Source organism: Oryzias latipes, chromosome 23 (assembly GCF_002234675.1).
Source record: "Oryzias latipes chromosome 23, ASM223467v1".
In the NCBI taxonomy this organism is placed as follows: Eukaryota; Metazoa; Chordata; class Actinopteri; order Beloniformes; family Adrianichthyidae; genus Oryzias; species Oryzias latipes.
The window spans coordinates 24,199,356-24,214,772 of NC_019881.2; the positions used below are offsets into that span (position 1 = coordinate 24,199,356).

At 47.0% G+C, this 15,417-nt stretch overlaps 1 protein-coding gene across 4 annotated transcripts in view; it reads left to right on the forward strand.

The window, feature by feature from the left end:
• The first annotated feature begins 489 nt into the window (after positions 1-489).
• Positions 490-15,417, forward strand: part of stab2 (stabilin 2) — a 31,597-nt gene continuing 16,669 nt past the window's right edge. For 3 of the 4 annotated variants that reach the window (XM_023952379.1, XM_023952380.1, XM_023952381.1), the window contains exons 1-21: positions 490-621; positions 955-1,079; positions 1,260-1,375; positions 2,034-2,119; positions 2,267-2,333; positions 2,409-2,504; positions 2,743-2,865; positions 5,701-5,897; positions 6,085-6,212; positions 6,285-6,418; positions 8,676-8,755; positions 8,896-9,045; positions 9,943-10,086; positions 12,278-12,340; positions 14,119-14,235; positions 14,325-14,375; positions 14,453-14,533; positions 14,729-14,881; positions 14,998-15,057; positions 15,137-15,232; positions 15,317-15,403. In XM_023952379.1, the coding sequence (XP_023808147.1) occupies positions 547-621; positions 955-1,079; positions 1,260-1,375; positions 2,034-2,119; positions 2,267-2,333; positions 2,409-2,504; positions 2,743-2,865; positions 5,701-5,897; positions 6,085-6,212; positions 6,285-6,418; positions 8,676-8,755; positions 8,896-9,045; positions 9,943-10,086; positions 12,278-12,340; positions 14,119-14,235; positions 14,325-14,375; positions 14,453-14,533; positions 14,729-14,881; positions 14,998-15,057; positions 15,137-15,232; positions 15,317-15,403 (2,229 nt within the window). In that variant the 5' untranslated portion in view covers positions 490-546. The remainder of the gene's footprint in view (positions 622-954; positions 1,080-1,259; positions 1,376-2,033; positions 2,120-2,266; positions 2,334-2,408; positions 2,505-2,742; positions 2,866-5,700; positions 5,898-6,084; positions 6,213-6,284; positions 6,419-8,675; positions 8,756-8,895; positions 9,046-9,942; positions 10,087-12,277; positions 12,341-14,118; positions 14,236-14,324; positions 14,376-14,452; positions 14,534-14,728; positions 14,882-14,997; positions 15,058-15,136; positions 15,233-15,316; positions 15,404-15,417) is intronic. The other variant, XM_023952382.1, reaches the window with a different exon arrangement.

The window sequence follows — 15,417 nt, forward strand, 5'->3', positions numbered from 1 at the left end:
GGATTCTTTAGATGTGGAGAAACAACTGTGGGCTAAAAATTAACGTGTCTGACTACCTGGTGCTTAGGTTAGTCCCCCCCCCCCCCCCCCCCCTCCAAGCCTTCAGCCACTAGAGTCTGTGGCAGGACTTGAATGGATTCAAACCCACAACCTTTACAGAGTCAGATCAGATGCTCCACTTCGTTGAGATTCTGAGGGTGGGTTCTTAGAGCCCCCAACAGCTGAGGTCAAATCAGGGGTGGGGGGGTGGGAGGTGATGTTCACCTGGACAGGTATTAGACTCACACCAGCAAAAGGTCATTAAGCTCCGCAGGACAGAGTCCCGGTTTGAACTAGGAGCAAATCCAACAAGGATCTGCTGAAGGTTCCAATGTTCCAGGAACCTCCATGGTCTCATCAGTTCTGCATCCGGAGTGTCTTTTTCAACACTCAGCAGTTTTCTTTGGGCTGAGCTTTCAGGAAACACTGGAGGGAGGATGCAAAGGGGGAGGAGCCAAGAGGAGTTTCTGAAAAGAGACGCACAGGAAAAGATGCCTGACAGAAGTCATGGAGGTCCACCACAAAGCGCCGGTACTGATCTTTTTCCTAATTGGGATGACCACGACTGCTGGTTCTGTGCAGGTAAGCTCGTTTTCACCTGGGGGGGTGAATCCTAGGAGAACATGATGCTTCTTTTCCAGACACCCCTTCAGCTGCTGGTTTGAGGAAAAAAAACCTGACCCAAGTGATCTCAAATACATCGTGGAACTTGAAAACCAGAGTTCCACTTTCCTGTCTTAGACTCGGTAGAGAAAGTAGAGAAAACTCTAACGCTGAGTCCAGACCCAGTTTCAGTTCCCTGGTTTGTTTAAGTCATCTCTTAATCATGTCTGGACCTGGTCTGATCCATGTTTTAGGTTTGTTAAAAGAATTCTATAGGGATGCGATTCTGACCCATCACTGTGTTTCTGACAGAACCTCTGTCCTAAATTGACTTTGTTGCGGACCCAGACGGCGTGTAATTCCTGTCAAATGAGCTTCCTCATCACGTGTCCGTCAGGGTACAAAAAGACACCGAGATCTCCGATCTCCAGCTGCAGGTAATAAAGTGATTCTGACCCTAAACTGATCAGAGAAGTTCTGAAAAACAGAACCATTCATCAGAATCACGGCAGAAACCTGCAGAAATCTGTTCATGTTTTCACAGAAAGATCTCTTTATTAAGACAGAAAGACTTCCTGAAAGTTGAATAAAACCCATTTTGTCTGACATTCCTGCAGGTATGTCATCAAAACAAACAATGTGATGCTCGCCGTCCCTGGCTGTTCGTTTGAGTGCTACAGAGAGGTGGAGGTCCCAAGCTGCTGTCCTGGTTACTGGGGTCCCGATTGTATGGGTCAGTATACCACCCTTTGACCTTTGACCCAGGTTACAGGCTGTGCTAAAGCTGCTGTCAGTCTGATGGATTTCTCCAGAAACTTGATTTAAGCAAAAGCCTAAATGTGTTTGAAGCTTAAGGTTGAGCGAAGCTGCTGGTAATCTGAAGCCTTCAGTCTCCGCGTGACTCAGATGCAGTCCTGCAGGATGCAGATGGTCCTGTTCAAACTCACACTTCCTAACCTTCCTTCCCTTCTGCAGACTGTCAGCAGGACAGAAATGTGCTGATATGAAGCTCAGGGAAGACAAACAGGATTCTGATGAGAAGCAGAGCAGAGCGGCTCTTATCCTGCAAACGTCCCTTCTTTCTGCTCGTCAGACTTCACTGATCTCCATCATAATCCCACCTCAGATCAATAAGGGTTTCATCTATCGGGTTTTAGGCTGGCAGATGCCACTGATATGAATTAGTCAGCTCAAAGGTTTAGGTTCTCCCAGAGCGGCGAGTCAGTTTAAGTCAGAATAAAACGAAAAACCAAAGCATTTGACACTGATGAGCTTATGAGCAGAGAAAAAGATGGTCAGAGTGGAGGAGATAAAAGTGGGGTGTGGTCTTCTCACCAGAAACGTCACCAGCACCACAGAGACCGTCCAGCGTCCTGCTCTTTGTCTTTCAGAATGTCCCAGAAGCTCCAACCGCCCCTGCAGCAGCAGGGGAACCTGCTCTGATGGACTTGGGGGCAACGGCACCTGCAGCTGCCAGGTGCTGACATCACTCACTTGTTAACACATTTTTTTAGATGTTATTTTCAGGTGTGCTTACAAAAGTCATCAGCCGACAGTCCATCAGACTCAAGGGAAGAACTCTGGATGAACGGTCACTCAGCTGATTCTTCTCTCCGGGTTTCAGGAAGGCTTTGCCGGGACTGCATGTGAGGATTGTGCAACTGGTCATTACGGTCCCACCTGTCAATCAGGTAACTCCACTTCACCTTTGGCTCCACATGAATCCTCATTGTGACCCTGTGTCTCACACACCATCCATGTGTCAGTCTGCTCATGTGTCCATGGCCTGTGCAGCTCTGGGCTGAAGGGTGACGGTCGATGCACCTGCTTCTCTGGATACAAAGGTCCAAACTGTGACCAAGGTGTGAACCTACAGTTTGTCAGAGTTGTCATGACTTTCCTGGTTGTGTTTTCATGCTTGATTCTTGGATCTAATCTGATGAACCACAGCACTTTAATTTTTTTATTTTCCTTCATAAATAGGTCTTTTCCATTTAAAGTTGAACTTTATGGAAAAACTCAATTTTAGTCATTTTTAACAGTGTGTCATTTAATTCAGTTTTGTGGGTACATACTGTGGACACCTGCCCTGTGTTCCAGAATTACCTGAGTGCTCAGCTCTTAACTGCCAGCAAAACTCTCGCTGCGTGGAGGATTCTCTGACAGGAAGGCTGGAGTGTCGCTGTTCACCTGGGTACGAGAAGGCGGGACTGCAGTGTGTCTGTGAGTTTAATTCAGTTCAGATTTCTATTAAACCTAAGTTCCTATTTGAGGTTTGTCTAAAAGCTAAATACAAAGGAAAACACATTAAAGCAATTTAGATTGTTGTTGCATTTGTTGTAATTCAAATTCAGTCCAGATCCCTGAGCAGCCAGAGCAGACTGAGCAGACTGAGCAGAACGAGCAGAACGAGCAGAACGAGCAGACTGAGCAGCCAGAGCAGCCAGAGCAGACTGAGTAGCCAGAGCAGACTGAGCAGACTGAGCAGACTGAGCAGACTGAGTAGCCAGAGCAGACTGAGCAGCCAGAGCAGACTGAGCAGACTGAGCAGACTGAGCAGACTGAGCTGTCCAAGCAGACCGAGCAGCCAGAGCAGACTGAGCAGAACGAGCAGAACGAACAGACTGAGCAGACTGAGCAGCCAGAGCAGCCAGAGCAGACTGAGCAGACTGAGCTGTCCAAGCAGACCGAGCAGCCATAACAGACTGTGTAGCCAGAGCAGACTGAGTAGCCAGAGCAGACTGAGCAGCCAGAACAGACTGAGCAGACTGAGCAGCCAGACCAGACTGAGCAGACTGAGCAGACTGAGCAGCCAGAGCAGACCGAGCAGCCAGAGCAGACTGAGCAGCCAGAGCAGACCGAGCAGACTGAGCAGACTGAGCAGCCAGAACAGACTGAGCAGACTGAGCAGCCAGACCAGACTGAGCAGACTGAGCAGACTGAGCAGCCAGAGCAGAACGAGCAGACTGAGCAGACTGAGCAGACTGAGCAGACTGAGCAGCCAGAGCAGACTGAGCAGACTGAGCTGTCCAAGCAGACCGAGCAGCCAGAGCAGACTGTGTAGCCAGAGCAGACTGAGTAGCCAGAGCAGACTGAGCAGCCAGAACAGACTGAGCAGACTGAGCAGCCAGACCAGACTGAGCAGCCAGAGCAGACCGAGCAGCCAGAGCAGACTGAGCAGCCAGAGCAGACTGAGCAGCCAGAGCAGACTGAGCAGCCAGAGCAGACTGAGCAGACTGAGCAGCCAGAGCAGACCGAGCAGCCAGAGCAGACTGAGCAGCCAGAGCAGACCGAGCAGCCAGAGCAGACTGAGCAGCCAGAGCAGACCGAGCAGACTGAGCAGACTGAGCTGTCCAAGCAGACCGAGCAGCCAGAGCAGACTGTGTAGCCAGAGCAGACTGAGTAGCCAGAGCAGACTGAGCAGCCAGAACAGACTGAGCAGACTGAGCAGCCAGACCAGACTGAGCAGACTGAGCAGACTGAGCAGCCAGAGCCGACTGAGCAGCCAGAGCAGAACAAGCAGACTGAGCAGACTGAGCAGCCAGAGCAGACTGAGCAGCCAGAGCAGAACAAGCAGCCAGAGCAGACTGAGCTGTCCAAGCAGACCGAGCAGCCAGAGCAGACTGAGCAGACTGAGCAGCCAGACCAGACTGAGCAGCCAGAGCAGACCGAGCAGCCAGAGCAGACTGAGCAGCCAGAGCAGACTGAGCAGACTGAGCAGCCAGAGCAGACCGAGCAGCCAGAGCAGACTGAGCAGCCAGAGCAGACCGAGCAGCCAGAGCAGACTGAGCAGACTGAGCAGACTGAGCAGCCAGAGCAGACCGAGCAGCCAGAGCAGACTGAGCAGCCAGAGCAGACTGAGCAGCCAGAGCAGACTGAGCAGACTGAGCAGCCAGAGCAGACCGAGCAGCCAGACCAGACTGAGCAGCCAGAGCAGACCGAGCAGCCAGAGCAGACTGAGCAGCCAGAGCAGACCGAGCAGACTGAGCAGACTGAGCTGTCCAAGCAGACCGAGCAGCCAGAGCAGACTGTGTAGCCAGAGCAGACTGAGTAGCCAGAGCAGACTGAGCAGCCAGAACAGACTGAGCAGACTGAGCAGACTGAGCAGACTGAGCAGACTGAGCTGTCCAAGCAGACCGAGCAGCCAGAGCAGACTGAGCAGCCAGAGCAGAACGAGCAGACTGAGCAGACTGAGCAGCCAGAGCAGACTGAGCAGACTGAGCTGTCCAAGCAGACCGAGCAGCCAGAGCAGACTGAGCAGACTGAGCAGCCAGACCAGACTGAGCAGCCAGAGCAGACCGAGCAGCCAGAGCAGACTGAGCAGACTGAGCAGCCAGAGCAGACCGAGCAGCCAGAGCAGACTGAGCAGCCAGAGCAGACCGAGCAGCCAGAGCAGACTGAGCAGCCAGAGCAGACTCAGCAACAAGAGCAGTTGTTTTGTTTTTCCATCATAATCCATTCCACCTCCTCCCTGGTGTAAACCTATTTTTTCCATTAAAGATAACCGGCGCTGGTGAGTGGGTTGCCATAGAAATTTTGTTGTGCTCTGACTTATTTCAATGACAATAAAGGTTCAGTTCTGATTCCAGAACCCAACTGAACCCAAGGCCATCCGTATTTATCGTAGTGGAACAGAAACCAAATTGGTCGTTGCAACAGTGAACTGATAGAAAGGAGATAATAGACATTTGTTCTAAAATAGATTATTGTCTAGATAATTTCTACATTTTCTTGGTTGGGAACAAGCCCAAAGAGATGAAAAACATAGTTTTTTTCACATAGTGAAGGTCAAGAGAAGGTCTGCAATTGGAACTGACTGACTACAGTAATTCTCTTACTTTGAAAAGACCAGACAGGAACCAGGGAGAGGAAGTGGGACCTTGCCAGAACAAACCTATAATTTCTCAATTTCTTTTCCTCGTGTCTCTAAATTTGTGGGAACAGTTTAAAGTCTGTACTTCCATATTTCTAAACTCAACAGGAAATCACTTTGGACAGTTTCATCGTTCAACCACCTCCACTTTGGGTTTGTTGACTGTCGTCTCCTCTGCTCTGCAGCGGTAAACCCATGTCTTCAGCCCGTCTGCCACACCGACGCCTCCTGCATTCACACTGGTCCAAACCAGCACCTGTGTGCCTGCAACCAGGGCTTCAGCGGTGATGGGCGAGTCTGCATGCCGGTTGATCCCTGTCAGACCCAAAATGGAGGCTGTGCCCCTGAATCTACCAGCTGTGTCTTCACCGGGCCAGGACAGGTAGGGTTCACCTGGACCAGGATACAGACTGCTCTGAAGATTGGTCAGAGAAGGGGTTGCAGGTCCTGATGACATCACAGGGAGTAAGGGGGCCGGTTACATTGCAGAGACCAGTGTGTTTGGGGTGCGGCGGAGGGGGGGGGGGGAGGCAAAGGTCTGAGTGAGTCATCTTGTTTTCTTTCTTTAGTCTCGCTGTGACTGTCTTCCTGGGTTTGAAAACCTGTCAGGCGGGGGCTGTGCCCTCAAGGACGCCTGTAAACCGGCTTCTTGCCATCAGAACGCCAACTGTAGCACTGTGGGGCCCGGAGAAGTCCAGTCAGTATCCCACCCCCTCCACACCCCCACAAGTGGACCAGCTGCCTGAAGTGTTGCTGCTCTGTCCCTCAGGTGCACCTGCCTACAGGGTTACATCGGTAATGGTAGAGTCTGCTACGGGAACATCATGCAGCGTCTGATGGAACTGAACACAGAACCAGAGGGGCGGTGGATGGGTCAGCTGAGCAACGCCATCTCCATGTTTGGTACCAGTCTGATTCTGTTACTTCTGCAACTCGGTCAGTTTGGCGGGAAATGAACCAGATTCTTGTTGTTTTGATTTGATTTTTGATTTAAAATGGTTATTATTTCAAGCAATCAAGAGAGAATGATACACAAAAACAATACAATCATCAGTTATACATACATACGTACAGTTTCAGAACCAAATAAAAACCCATCCAGCTGTTCTTACAGGCAAACTCCCCCATGCCTGGTGCTCCTGTTTAATACTCTGCAGTAACTTGCAAGGCAGCGTTGGGCGGGTCTGTTTCAGCAGAATGTGGGACCTGCATGAATCAGAGATGGTAGAGCAACCATCATGGAGCTGACCCTCACCTTCAGGGCGGTAGACTCTGTTGGTTCCAGAGCAACATGGAGGAAGATCAGAAGCGAAACTCTTTAGCTCTCTGGCGCCGCAGTGGTGGAGTGACCCGCCTACCTCAGCACAGCAGCCTCACCGACCGTCTTTAACCAAAGACTGACACTGGCTTTTCTTGTCTGGCACTTTCTAAAAAACCTCTTTTGGTCTGAAGATATTTCTTTCTTTTTCTGAAAGACCTGAAGTTTTTCTTTCTTTTATTTCTATTTTGTTAAAATAAAGATTCTGCTAAATAACAAAAGTTGAATCTAAATCCAGGGTCAAATTTCTTAATATTAACAAAAAACGTCACTGTTACATCAATAAATAAGAACGAGTTTTGCAAAAACTGTAACTCTCTCATGATCAGACATATAATATTTAACAGGCTCATTTTCTGCTCAGTCTTACTCTATTCCACATTTGTGATTGTCATTCTGACAAAAACCTCATCTGGTAGGTCTTTTCTCCACAAATGACCTCAGCCTGCCAAGATTCAACTTTTCTTAAATGTTCTGGACCTTGTTTTCATTTTCATCATTTGTCCCAATGATGTTTTTCTATCCACTAACTCATGTTTGTCTGACAGTAGAGCTTGTGCATGAAATTTAGGGTGTATTCAGACTGGACACATTTGGTTCTCCTAAACTGAAACCATAATCCAGAACAAATTTTCCGTCTGAATACAACCAAGCGAACCCTGGTCCGGAACCAGGAACCGATCTCTGACCCATCTTTGCTGGTGGTCTCCGTTCGTTTCTAATGGGACTGAGCTGCTGTTCGCTCTGAGATTCCTCAGTGGTAGAACTATCCATCCTCGGAGTGTAGTGACGAAACCAAAGCGGCTCCATAGACAATGGTCACGAGATCAAAATAGGGTCAGAATGTAGCTACAGATGATCGGCCAACGAATATAAAGCAACGATTGTTGTGTGATCAGATTTGTTGTAAGGTTTATTTTAATGCCGCTGAAAAGCCGTCTTTAATGCTCTTCTGTGGCGTCACGCGCCCAGCGCTGTGATGTCCGCCTAAAAACTAGCTTGTGGTTCCATAACAGAATTCTCTAAAAACAAACCAACACCGTGAGACACAGACACTCATGAATGCAGACTCATTACAACCGTCTTCAACGTGATCCACATCGTTTCTCACTGTTGTCCAGACAGTCTGTCCGTCATGAACATTCATCCGCGTCCTTCTTAGCCGTCTTCCTGTCAGTAACCGTCCTGCAGCCGGACTCCACCGGACCAAAGCAGCAGTAAACGTGTCGAGCCTGACGTTGATACAGACGTTCAAACCTTGAGTCAAATCTAAAGTTTGTAGGACTTCCATTATTCTGTCTCTACTTTGCCTCCCCCTCGTATTTCCTGACCAATGAGTGAAGAAATCTTTAGTCACCTGGTTTTGTTTACAAGCTTCGGTCCAGAACAGGAAGTCTGCTTGACGGCAGTCTGGGTACAGACCAAACACACGGTTCAGGACTCCATCCGGACCAAATTGAGCGCACTGGAACAACGGATTTTCCAGTCTGAATACACTCTTAAATTTTCACAGTAAAAACTAACTAATCATGAAATCTATTGTCTCTGCTTGAGGAAAAGGATGTTTGATGTCTGGAACCTGTTCTGTTAATGCTCTTGTATTTTATTTTCACATTGCCATAAATTTATGTACATTATAACCGTTATGGAATAATCGTAAAATGTTGAAAACAGACATTTCCTCATCATCTAAACCTTTTTGTGGAAAAACGATTTTTCATGGTTCCTGATCATACGCTGTTGCAGAAGAACATAACTATGTTCATCAGTGACTCTGTCAGACTCAGCAGGAAAACTACGTCTGGAATGACACTCATGTGGATTTTCTTGTGTGGTTCTCAGGTTCTCTCTCATGGCCTCTACAGAACTTTGGTCCTTTCACTATTTTTGTCCCAATCAATAAAGGCTTCCGAGGACTTTCGGTGAGAATCTGGATTTTGTCTGCAGCAGTGACACAGGGACATTTGTCTTCAAAACTAAGACCAGATTTTTGCTCCAAAATGTCAACAGATTTTTTTTTTAAGTATAATGCTGAAGGTTTATTATGTTTGGTTGTTTCCAGGTGAAGTCTTTGACAGCAGAACCATCCAAAGCTAAATACCTCTGCAGGATCCATCTGGCTGCTGGACTGATGCCATCTGACACTTTGACCAAAACCGCCATCTTCTACACGCTAACGGGGAAATCAGCAGAGATAGACTCTCCTGACATGGTGAGAAGAGACTCTTCAGGACCAGGAGGAGCAGCGTAATCCAACATTATTCTATAAAATGTTCTCAGCTTCAGAAACCCAAATGACCTCAGAACCAACTATAGAATCTTTTTGGTGACTAATAACATATTTAACTGCATAATTTACTATAAAAAATTCCTTCTTGATGTAATATTGAATTGGAAAGTGTTAGAAAGTCAAAGAACATATCATATCTTTTGTCTGAGAAACATGATTTGAATTCCTTTATGTTCATTCAATAAATAGAATCATGAAATGTTTGTTCTCTAGAGAATAACAGAGCAGTCCTTGTGCTGTGATAAATGAACCCAGATGTTCTTTACTCTGAACTCTTTATTCTGTCCATAGTTCATTAGAATGAAACATTTGAATGTTAAACATCCTTGTTTGATGCATTTCAGAATAAGAGTCCTCTTTAGTGGAAAGTGAATCCTTTTCTACCAAACTGGAATGTTTGAGTCTAAATTTCCAAGAACAGCAGTGAAATAAAAATCCACCTTTAGCTTCAAACTCTTTGGATTAAGCTTAAAGACTAATACCAAAATACACATAAGTCCTATAAAATTATTTTTGGTATTTATTGAAATGATCAATGTTAACGAGTAATCCTCTAACGAGTTAATATATGCAGCCTCTGTAATCAGGTGACTTTTAATACAAAGTCCAGATGTTGGATTCATAGAAACCGATAATCCTGTGCTGTGAGATGAGATGTGTTGGTTTAATTTATAAGGAAAGCTCAACATGCTTTCTCTTTTTAGCTCTTGAGATGATTGTTGACGTTCAAAAGTCTCCAGATCAGATCTGCAAACTGGAATGTTTTATTAGTATTGATCTACATGTTCTTTCAGCTTTTGCTGTTTAATGTCCTCTCAGGATGGCCAGCCCAGAATCCGTATCCATGGGAGCAGGAAGAAAGGCAACATCATCCAGTCTGACCTTGTTGCCTCTAATGGGATCATCCACATTATCAATAAGCTGATGGACAGCATCTCTCCCACAGTGGAGAGCAACCCAGATGTAAGACTCCCCTCTGCATTTGTTTAGATGCCGCCACATCAGGAAACCCACATGGGAGATGTCTGGTGAAAAACCCCAAAACCAAAGTGATGAAGCCGTTAAAATGAACAGAAATGGAAAAAAAGGCAGTGATTCATTTTGATAGCAGAGAGTTCTTCCATTCTGGATGCAGACATTTACAACTTTGAGACTGTTCTGCTGAAGAATAGGTCACCTTAAAGGAGCAGAAACTATTTCATCTAAAGGCGTCACAGAGTCCTGCCTTCAACCTCATCAGTTTATTAGAAATGAGAACTGATCTGCTCAGCAAAGTGGAAAATGTTCACTTCAATGAGAACGAGTGAACAGCAGACATTCACATACTGTCAGAAAAGCTGGACTGATGCTCTTTGGATTCAATATAAATAAAATCCATCCTGATGTGGAACAACCATATTCTGGCCTCCTTACCAATGTTCCAAAGATGGGAAAAATCCTAAATACTTGTATCCTGCTTTTCTACCTTCCTTGAATTTCACACATTCCCACACTGATGGCGGCTCCGCTGCCAAACACTGGTGCCAACCTTCCACCAGATGTGGGGTTCAGTGTCTTGCCCATGGACACTTTGACATGTGGGCGGGCAAGGTGGGATTCAAACCTGCAATCTTTTGATCAGACTGCCCTACCACTGCAACTCGGCCGCCCCAAAAGTGGACATGATGTAAAATTCACCCACCTACCAATGAAGGTGACACACCTAAAGCAAAAATTGAAGGTCAAATCGATAACAGAATGACACCACGTTGGAATTTTCACGTTAACTTTGGATCCGGGATTGAAAGGTCGGGCTTTGATCAAACTTTCCAATAGATCATCTGACAGTGTCCTCCATCGTCCCGACTGCTCTGAGGAAGCCTTATCCTGCGTCTTCAGGTCTAAACCCTTTAGACAATGTTTTATTTAGGATGACTACGATTCTGCAAAGAAGCCTTTTTAAGATTTTCTGAATGATTCATTTGTTACGTAACGACTATTTTCAGCAGAATGAAGTTCTCTGAAGTTCAGAGAAAGTGGATGTGAACAGCTCTTAGGACTAAGTGCTGCATAGATGGATAGTTGAAGAAGTCCCGGTGTAACAGTTTAGGGTGTTTATGCAGCATTAGGTGATGAAATGAGGACAAAACCGATTCTACTGAGTCGTCTGCAGACATCTCTAACAATATTCCGGAGATAAACAACCACGAGCTACTGATATGAGTCCATGCCCAAGGATCATCCAATACGCATTTATGCCCCGCCCATCCATCAATCAATCCCGTCCTTTTCCTCTGTTCATCCGAAATGGGCCGAGGGGGCAGCAGTCTGAGCTTCATCCCCCCTAGTGCCCCTGAGGAGCTCTTCATCTGTCTCTGTGACTTTTGGTGATGGACAGCTGGACCCCAGAGTCCCCAGGTTCTGCCTCTTCAGCAGAAGGCGTGTCAGCAGGATTGTGAACTTCCTCAGTGTTTTCCTCTACCGCCCAACATTTTCCCTGGTCAAAGTCAACAGTCTCTGTACGTGCAGAAAACTGCTTTCCCCTCCTGAGGTGCCAGACGGTTTGCCAGAATCTCTTTGAGGCTGATTGATGCTTCTTCTCCATGGTCTCCCCGAACTCCTCCCAGGACTGAGTTTTTACCTTCAACAGAGTCCAGACTGCAGCTCACTGAGACCACAGGTACCTGCTAGCTGGAATTTGATAAGCCAGCCAAGTGCAATAGGATTTATTTTTGTGTCTTGTGGGACTCTCAGAAATGGGTGTTGAAAACCTCCCTGATGGGGGCGCTCAGCCACACATTTCCCACCAACCCTCATTGGGGTGTCCTGGTACCATGTGTTATGGACAAACTGTGATGAGCAAAGCATCCCATCCAACTGATTAGCGCACTGCTCAGGCTCAAATAGAGGGCGGCCCTTTCATCCAATCACACTCCTCCAGCTGCCACTGTTCTTAGGCTCCACCCACCTTCAGTCTCTCAAGAAGACGCCAGATACCATGATTCAACTTTAGGATGTCACCTAAATGAATGAGAACCTGCATTGACGTTATCCTCCTTAAGAAGATCATTGTGAAAAAATACATAAAACATTTTAGAGGATCAGAAGTTCCTGTTGTTCTTTCTCCTTTTTATAGTTTAAAGAAAATTCTTAAACTGCTGCTGTTTCTCTGCAGGAAAACCTGATGAAGATCATCTCTGACAATGGAAAGTTTGAGACATTCAGGACCTTGTTGCAGGTGCAGTAGTCAGATTACCTGTCTTCTGTTGATCGATGAGAGAGAATGATGAAAGCACTCTGTCATGCTCCACTCCTAGTTCTCCAGCACATTGGCAGTGAAGTAAGTGTCTCAGAGAGACCCCTTGGACCCAGTCGACAGCTATCTGCTGTACTTTGCTGAGTTCTTTGATTTGGTTCTGTAAGGATTTTGGGAGAGTTTTTCAGTTCTTCTGTGGTGCCCCTGTCTCCCAAGTGGGAGACAGGGGCAAGGTGTGGGGTAGAGGGCTGCATTGGGATTGGGTCCCGCCGGGTCCCGCGGGACCCAACCCAAATCTCGCGGGATTGGGCGGTTTGAATTGTGCTGCGGGTGGGAGCGGGCGGCAAAAAAAAACCCCTGCGGGATCAGTGTTGCCATGAATATCTCATGAATATATATTAGCGGACTACGTTAGGCTGTGCGGCTGTTGGATTCTTATGTACTGAAGCTCCGTGAACGCACCAGGTAAAGACGCCTAATGGCCCCTGTCATCTAACCTGTTGTTGGGGGTGTGCAACGCCCCGCCTCTTAGTGTGTTCTTTAAAGCCTGATACCGAGGTCGTGGGCGGAGCTACCAGCTAAAGTAATGGTCTGATCGCTACATGGAGCGTTGTGTTCATCAATGCATGCTAGACAAGAATGTGGAGAAATCGGGTTTATTATTTTGAAGAGTTCTACTTGGTAATCATGTTTCCATGTTTGAGTTCATAAAATCATCCCAGAGAAAGTCTCTGCTTCAACTCCCGCAGGGAAAGCTGCGTCTCAATCTGACGCCCGTGTTTGCATCTCTCTGACAGAGTTTGAAGCCAAAGCCCCTCCCCTGCCTCTCTACCTGCTTTTCCTCTCTACCTGTTCACCTGTTCACATCCTCTGTAGCTGAGAGTTAGTTTCCCCCGCGCTCCTCAGTCTGTTTTACACAGAGAGCGCAAAATATGGTCATCATAGGTTAACACGATAGTCGGGGCGCTCTAGCGCAGCACACGGATGAAAGAGCTGTCAATCTATCTGGCAACACTGCGCGGATAAGGATGGAGCCGGTTGCCTGGCAGGGACATGATGTCAATTGATCAAGCAGAAAAGAACCTCAAACGAGGTTCATCGTGAGTCACGCATGGTTCTCAGATCTGCGTGCTGATGCCCCACTGAGGCGCAAAACAGCAAAAAGTGGAAAAGGCTGAAGCTAAAAAAAAAGCATTTTTCAATGAGGAAAAAATTAATTCATAGATTTTCAGCTCTGTTTAACCATTACAATGTTTTTTTCTCTCCATAAATTCAAATGACTTTGACCTGCATCTTTACCGGCTGGTTCAGTGCTCTTCAGGCCGTCTGTCTGCGCGCGGACACACGCACACTTTTAACCGAACTGGATTAGTGAAAATATATTTAATAATTTAGTTGCAAATTACACAAAAGAGGAATGCATGAAAAGATGAGGCTGGCGGAGGGACATGAATCTCTTTAATAATATCAATACAAATACGTGTTTTTTTCCTGCGGGACGATACAAAATCAATTCATCTCTATTACTATGCGGGACTAAATTCTCAGAGTTTTGCGGGTGCGGGCGGGAGTGGACAGACATATTGCGGGTGCGGGCGGGAGTGTAACGCATACGTTGCGGGAGCGGGATGAAGAAAATAGTCCCGCGCAGGGCTCTAGTGTGGGGTCAGGTTTAGCTCTCTGGGGTTCTTCAGGTTTGTCAAAGTCAGAAATACATGAGCATGTGGAGCTCATGGTCTGTCTTCTTTGTTGTCCTGCAGAAAACTGACCTGGCCTCACTCATGGACCTTCCAGGACACATCACCGTCTTTGCTCCCACCACGACAGCCCTGGACGCCATGACAGAGGGATACCTGCAGTACCTGACTAGTGTGGAGGTGAGAACAATACAGGTTTCTCTGCTGGAAGCCACAACTCAATCTTCCTCTAGGAATGGAGTGTGACAGGTCAGTTTCTGAACTTCTAGGGTCACAGCAAGCTAGTGGAGTTCATCAGGAATCACGTGGTGTCGTCCCTGGTAAGTGGGCCTCTGGGCCGTCATGTCGAAACTTTTCCACTGTTTCTTTTCTGATGCTGGTTGTTGTTATGTTGAAGCTGGAGGTCTACCACATTGTGTCCAGCCCAACAGTAGTGACGGTGGCCAACCACGTCCTAATGTTTAACGTGACAGAAAATGTAAGTGTCACTCTCCAAACTTTGAAGATCACCAGCCCCAAGTTCAAAGTGCCAGGCAGAGAGCAGGCTGACAGTGAACAACAAAACAATCTGTACTCTCTGATGCTTCACCAGACGATAGAATGTGACTAAAACTAGTTTTCCAAGGATTCAAGGCAGGAAAGTGGACATGAATCTTGATTTTGTTTGGTTCAGGGTCAGATTCTGGTTAACGGAGCAGCAGTGACCGAGGCAGCAGTGGAGGCTAAAAATGGACGTCTGTATGTGATGGATGGAGTTTTGATCCCAGCCTCCATCGAGCCAGTGCTGCCCCACAGGTGTGACATTCCAGAATCAAAGATCACCAAAGTGAGTGCTGTCAGTTACCAGTAACCATTACAACATTATCATCCGTAAAGTTTTAGCAGACCTCAAACACAGCAGATCCTCTCAGGCTGAATGACATCTGACATCTTGGGTTTCAGGGTAAATGTGCCAGATGCTCAAAGATCACGCCTTCTGTGTGCCCGTCTGGAGTATTTGTGGTAAGACTTGTGGAATGATTCTCTTGCATCTTTGAGTGAACCAGAAACTAGTCTGATGGATCCCTTCTTTGTCCATCAGCGCAGCTTAGCGTGTTTCTACAACCAGCCCATCGCCTCCTCCATCTTCACAATGCCTGAAAGAGGATGCTTGCAGCTGTGCAACACCACTGTGATGGTATAGCAGATTACCTGCATCGGTTTAAACCCCATTAAAGTCTCAAACAAACCCTCATGTAACGCAGTGCACCTGTGTGCTTAGACCCCGGCTTGCTGTAAAGGTTTCTACGGCCCAGAATGCAAGCCTTGTCCAGGTGGATTTCAATCCCCCTGTTCTGGGCATGGCCAGGTATAAAGCAACAG